The following is a 6,580-nucleotide window of genomic DNA, read 5'->3' as shown; positions in this document are numbered from 1 at the left end:
AGAGAAATTTATTACTATTGCTATTAGTAATAGTGAGAGGAGCGCTGGTGGCATAGTGGGTTTTGTGTGGGAATTGCTAAGTCAGCGCTGGTGGCATAGTGGGTTTTGTGTGGGAATTGCAAAGTTAGCACTTCAAAATCACCAGCTGCTTAATGGGAGAAAGATAACCCTTTTAATTTCCATGAAGAGTTACAGTTTCAGGATTCCACAGGGATAGTTCTACCCCATTCTACAGGCTAACTATGAGTCAGAATCATCTCAATGGCAGTGAGCTTGGTTTCTTTTTAAAATAATTATTAATAGTAGTGCTACTCATAGTAGCAGATTACTTGTCATCACAGTGGTCCCACTGCATTGTACTGTTCAAGACTATACTATTTGCTCCATGGGACTTTGGAACATGTCTTATTCATCTCTGGATAAATTAACATAATGCTTAGCCAATATTTTTTTTTACTAAATGAAGAAACCATTTTGAGTCTCTATTTACTCTTCCGTTAAATTATATAGCATCATTGGAAGGGGTAAATTGGAGAACAATTGCAAAAGTATTTTGGAAACGCTAAAGGATTATCAAATTATAAGGTATTCATGGTAGCATTAAGAGAGGGTCCAGTAAAATTTTTGCAGTCTAGGTTTGTGCTACCTTTTAACTTTGGGAACTAGTTGATACTTTACTCAGGTTCTGCACCCATGCTTTTGTTGGTCTTCTGATGTATCATTGACCACTTGTATTTAAATGACAGCCTCAGGTGAAGAGGAAAATATCTGTAGTCACTTTTAACCATTGGGGTTCCTGAATTTCAGCCTTGTTGCTCACAGAAATCATGGCCTGCTTATTCCCTCCCCAAACGAACTTACAATCTTTATTAATTTCAGGAATCTTTCCGAACCTGTCATGACCTATAGACTGCACAAAGAACTGGTCTCTGCTGCCAGTAAGTATTTATGTCACTAAGTAATTGTGTTTTACCGACTTCTAAATAAAGTTTAGAGCAATAAGCTCTTGCAAACTGCTTTAGGGAAAGTAATTGGAAGAAAAACAAAAATACACAGATTTTGCCCGCTGCCAAATAAGAGTATTCTTAATTTCTGTCCAACTCAAGAATTGCATTAATTTTCCCAAATCCATTTTAGTTGAGTAAATTGGAAAAACAGTTTGATAAATATGACAGGAGTGAAGATTACACTGACTGATTTTTGCCTCATTCATCAGAACAAAAACGTTGGCTCACATTATCAGTGGACATCAAAATGGTTCGATATTCTTGCTGTTCCAGTTTTTCTTTAGCATTTTACTTTTCCAAAATGCTTTTCAATTTTGTTGCAAATCACTGCTCCTAATATGTTAGCCATAAAATTACGTTTTCTAGCTAAGAAAACTGAAGGCGGTGGTAGAGAAATGAGGTTCATAGAATCACACCAAATGTTGGCAGCTCAAGAAGCAGTGAAAGTCTAAGCTGAGGCCACTGTATGAGTGCCCCTCCTTCTAAATTCCACATATACTTTACCTCGTCCTCATAACAGATCTTTGTCGGGGTTATAAATTTTTACTTCCGGGATTTCTTTGTGATTTTCACAAGAACCCAGAAGAAGAAGCATGCCTCCCAGTACCACAAAATTATTGGGTGGGAAAGGGTTTGCATCTGGAAGCATACATATGGACCTTAAGGAGCAAATTGCTATGCCAAGAATGATTGGATACTTTTCCTCATTTTTCTAGGCCCATTTTTATCCCCCCTCCCTTTTTTTTGTCTTTCCCCCTTTTTGGTATCTTTTTTGCCTGTAATTGATTGTTTCTTTCTTATTCTTTCTTTGTCATTGTGTCTCTCTACCTATTTATATTCCTATATATTTTTGTCTGTCAGTCGCTTTCTATTTCTTTCTGATTTTCTATCTCTATGTGTTTCTCTCCCTCTCTCTCTCTGTATGTGTGTGATATTTTTCTTGATTCAATTGCCCAGAAAAACCAAAGCATTTCTTTCATTGATCTTTCTCAGAATCTGACAACCTGGACTACCGTCTTGGAGCTATTCACTCCCTGATATATAAGCTACCAGAAAATAACAGAGAGATGTTGGAACTTATTATACGACATTTGGTCAAGTAAGTGACTGCTGCATTTTCAGAAATAGTTACTGTTTGGGTATTTTCCCACACGGTAGACTGCAGAGAAACTGCTTTTAAATGTGTTAAGTCCCAGTTCCCAATTGTTTGATCCTGGACAGATCTGTGATGAAGGTGGCATTTCCTTGATGAATGTATGTAATCTACAAGAGTCATCTTGCATCTGTGTTGTTTCAGTTGAGGTAGAGTGAGTTGGCTAACACAGACTTTGCTGTCATTAAAACCTGAATTTCAATCTCAGCTCTACTTACTTAACTGCATCACCTTAGGCAATGTTCTCTGAGCCCCTGTTTAGTCATCTGTAAAAAGAGAATAGTAATGCCTAACATTCAAGACTGCAGTGAGGGTTAAAATAAGCATAGATAAAATGCATGGTATATGAAACTCTCTAGAAATGGGAGTCATTCCTATGTTTCTAGTCTTTCTTGCTCTGATGGGGTAGGAAGGAATATGCAGTATCATTCTAGAGACTGGTGAAAGAGCATAAGATGAATGGGTGAAGGGGGAACTTTTAAATAAAAATTAATTTACTTGAATGATGGAAGAATGCCACTTAGGAAGCTGTTATAATAAGACCAAAAATACTCTGTACAGGATTCAGAAATTCTAGGTTCTGATTTCAGTTCTTCCAGTAGCTTACTAGGTGGCCATGGGCAGCTCACTCTCAAGCTCTTTTCTGGTATATTAAAATTAAGTAAATGTGAAAAAATTATAAATATTATAGTGTAAATGATTTATGTTTCAGAAAATATTAATATCAGCCTACTTGAAAAAATGCTTTATTTAGGTTTTAATCTCATTTGGAGAGGATCACAAACACTAAAATTTGATACATTTAATGAATGTGAGGTCCTAGCCTAAATGACCCTCTTGACCTCATTTGTGATAAATCCTAATCACTCTGTCTATCTTGGCTTCAGTTTTTCCTTTCATACAAGATATCTACATGATCAGGTCCAGTTTTTTTTAAATACTTTTATTGGGGGCTCTTACATCTTTTATAACAATCCATGCATTCATCTAGTGTGTCAAGCACATTTGCACATATGCTGCATCATTTTCAAAGCATTCTCTTCCCACTTGAGCCACCGATACCTGCTCCCCATTTCTTCCTCCTCCCACCCTCCTCCCTCCCTCACGAACCCTTGATAAGTTATAAATTATTTCCATATCTTACAACGTCCTCTGTCACCCCTCACTCACTTTTCTGTTATTTGTCCCCCAGGGAGGGGGTTCTAGTTTGATCCTTGTGATTGATTCCCCATTTCTCCCCCACCCTCCCCTAATCTTTCTGGTATCTCTACTCTCCTTGTTGGCCCTGAGGGGTTTATCTATCCTGAATTCCCTGTGTTGCAGGCTCTTATCTGTAGCAGGGTACATGCTCTGGTCTAATCCAATTTGTAAGGTAAAACTGAGGTCATGAGAGTGGGGGGAAGGAAAGTTGTGTGTTTCATCGGTACTATACTGCACTCTGACTGGCTCATCTCTTCCCTGTGACCCCTCTGTGAGGGGATGTCCAATTGTCTACAGATGGGCATTGGGTCTCCACTCCATGCCCTTCGCCCTCCATTCACTTTGGGTATCACTTTGTTCTGGGACTTAGATGCCTGATACCTGATCAATAGCCCTTGATCCCATAGGCTGGTGTGCTTCTTCCATGTGGGGTTTGTTGCTTCTCAGCTAGATGGCTGCTTGTTTATCTTCAAGCCTTTAAGACTCCAGACGCTATATCTTTTGATAGCCGGTCACCATCAGCTTTCTTCACCACATTTGCTTATACACCCATTTTGTCTTCAGCAATCGTGTCGGGAATATGAGCGTCACAGAATGCCAGATTGTTAGAACAAAGTGTTGTTGTGTTAAGGCAGTACTTGAGTCGAGGCCCAATGTCTATCTGCAACCTTAATTCTTAACCTATAGATACGAATAAATAGTTCTATTCAATTCTCGTTATATATATTTTTACATATGTACATGCCTGTATTTAGGCCTCTATAAATGTCCTTTGCCTTCTGGTTCTTTCCTCTATTTCTTCTATTTTCCTCTTGTCCCACAATCATGTTTGGCCTTCATTTGGTTTTAGAAATTCCTCGCTGCTACATTGCCCTTGATTAAGCCCCACTAGCAATCCTATGACATTCCTTCCATTGACTTTAGTTCACTTGTTGTTCTCTTGACCCTAGATTGGTTCCCCTCCCCCTTCCTTTCTCCCACCTCCCCTTCTCCCATATCCCCCTGGAACCATTGGTTCTGTTCTTTTCATCTCTGATTTATTTATCCTACCTATCTTATCTAGATAAACATGCAGATACATTAATAAGTACAGAAATCAGGCAAAGCCAAATAAAACAACAAAGGAAGTCAAAACCAAAAACACAATAACAAAAAATAAATAAAATAACAATTTAAAAAAGAAAGCCATTGACAAAAATGGAAAAGCATATAAATAGTTCAAGATCTGTTTGTTGGCCTTTATGAGTGTTTTCCAGTCGAGTCTGATGGGTGCCACACTGTCTCCAAAGTCTATTTTTGGTATTCCCTGAGGGTTTCATCACTCTGTTCCCTCCGCTGCTCTGCTGCATGCCTTCAGTGTCTCGCCCCAGCATGATGGTGTCAGACAATGCACTATTCCCACACTCTTTCTCTAATTCTGCCCCCCACAGCGCTATGGTTCTCTGAGGGATGCCTTGTCCCTTGGTGGGGCCGGCCCTACAGTCCTCCCTGTGCGTTGTCTGCTTGGAACAGGAACATTGACCTCTGGGCTTGGTGGGGCAAGGATGTCCTCTCCTCCCTCTCCATCCCTTTTTGTTTCTCCCGTGTGCTCTAATCCAACACACCCCTCTCCCCAAGCTGTAGCCCCAGTGCTGTCCTCTGAAGAACATTCTTGGGAGGGGAGGGGGGCTTTCCACATAGTTTGGATTGGAGATGGCCCCACAGACCTCTCTATTGGTTCCCTGGTACATGCCGGTATGTTGTATTCATGTTTTGGCACATCAAGCTGATGCCTAGTCTCTCTCTCCCTCTCCTGTCGAGATATAAACAATACCCTCCCCTTTGGTGGGATAGTACCGGGCTTCACCTCCACCCATGTCTTTTTTTTTAATTATTTTCCTTTCCCCCTCTTATTTTGTTGACTGCCACATGTATCCCTGTATTGGGTTTGGCCCCGGCCATTGTTGCTGGAACTCACCTCAGGGATGTATGTATATAATAGTTTTTCCCCATGTCCCATTTTTTTAAGCTTATCTCAGTGGACTCATGTTCCACTTGTCCTTTTGTGCTTGACACACTTCACTTTGCATGATTTCCTCCAGCTCTTCCCATGTGGGAATGTGCTTCATGCGTTCATCGCTGCTTTTTAAGGACACATAGTAAGTACTCCATTGTATGTATGTACCACAGTGTTTTCATCCATTCGTCTGTTGATGGAAATTTTGGTTGTTTCCACCTCCTTGCAATTATGAACTGTGCCGCGATGAACATTAGAGCACAGATGATTGGCTGTGCTTTGTTTCTTGCCTCTTCTGGGTATATGCCCAGTAGGAGGATTGCTGGGTCATGTGGTAGCTCAATCTCCATCTGTTTTAGATATCGCCAAATCAATTTCCATAATGGCTGTACATACCGACAGGTTCACCAGCAGTGGATGAGCGTTTTCTTTACAGCCCCTCCAACACTTCTTACTTTCTAATTTTTTTGAATTGGGCTAACTTTGAGGGTGTTGGGTGGTATCTCATAGTTGTTTTAATTTGCATTTCTCATATTTCTAATGATTGGGAATATTTTTTCATCTGTTTATTGGATATTTGGATTTCTGCCCCTGTGAAACTTCTGTTCAAGTCCTTTGCCCACCTCCTTAGTGGGCAATTCGGTTTTTCTTCTTATTGTAAGCTTCCAACGTATTGTAGATTTTAGTAATAAGGCCTCTGTTTGACGTGTCATTGCTAAAGATGTTTTCCCAATCTGTGGACTCTCTTATTATTCTCTTGGTGAATTCTTTCAATGTCCACAGGTGGTTTATCTTCAGCATATCCCACTTGTCAATTTGTGACTCCTCTGTATTTGTATCCTTCCCTATTTCCAATAACATATGTATTCCCTGTGTCAAGGTTCTCAGGTTTGTCCCAGTTCCCTCATTAATGGCCTTAATATTTTCGGATTTTACCTCAAGGTCTGTGATCCACCTGGAGTTTATTCTTGTATGTAGAGTGAGGTAAGGGTCTTGCTTCATTTTTCTGCAAGTATATATCCAGTTCTTTCTAGCACCATTTATTGAAGAGGACATACACTTCCCTTTTGATATTTTGGGGGCCCTTATCAAAAACCAGTTGTCTGTATGATGATGTTTTTATTTCTGGGTTTTCAGCTGTTTCCATTGGTCTGAATATCTGTTGTTATACCAGTACCATACTGTTTTGAATACTGTGCCTGTATAATATGTGCTAAAGTCAGG

At 39.9% G+C, this 6,580-nt stretch overlaps 1 protein-coding gene across 1 annotated transcript in view; it reads left to right on the top strand.

Annotated features, from left to right (window-relative positions):
* The window catches only part of OPHN1 (oligophrenin 1), a 435,527-nt gene that overhangs the window by 287,301 nt on the left and 141,646 nt on the right, over window positions 1-6,580 (top strand). The window contains exons 17-18 of the mRNA XM_004715440.2: window positions 880-938; window positions 2,001-2,106. Of these exons, the coding sequence (XP_004715497.1) occupies window positions 880-938; window positions 2,001-2,106 (165 nt within the window). The remainder of the gene's footprint in view (window positions 1-879; window positions 939-2,000; window positions 2,107-6,580) is intronic.

This window comes from Echinops telfairi, unplaced genomic scaffold (genome assembly GCF_000313985.2).
Source record: "Echinops telfairi isolate 266 unplaced genomic scaffold, ASM31398v2 ScPeMD7_7423;HRSCAF=8461, whole genome shotgun sequence".
Taxonomy (NCBI): Eukaryota; Metazoa; Chordata; class Mammalia; order Afrosoricida; family Tenrecidae; genus Echinops; species Echinops telfairi.
Note: the sequence above shows the minus strand (reverse complement) of the source record. Positions and strands in the feature narration are given on the sequence as shown.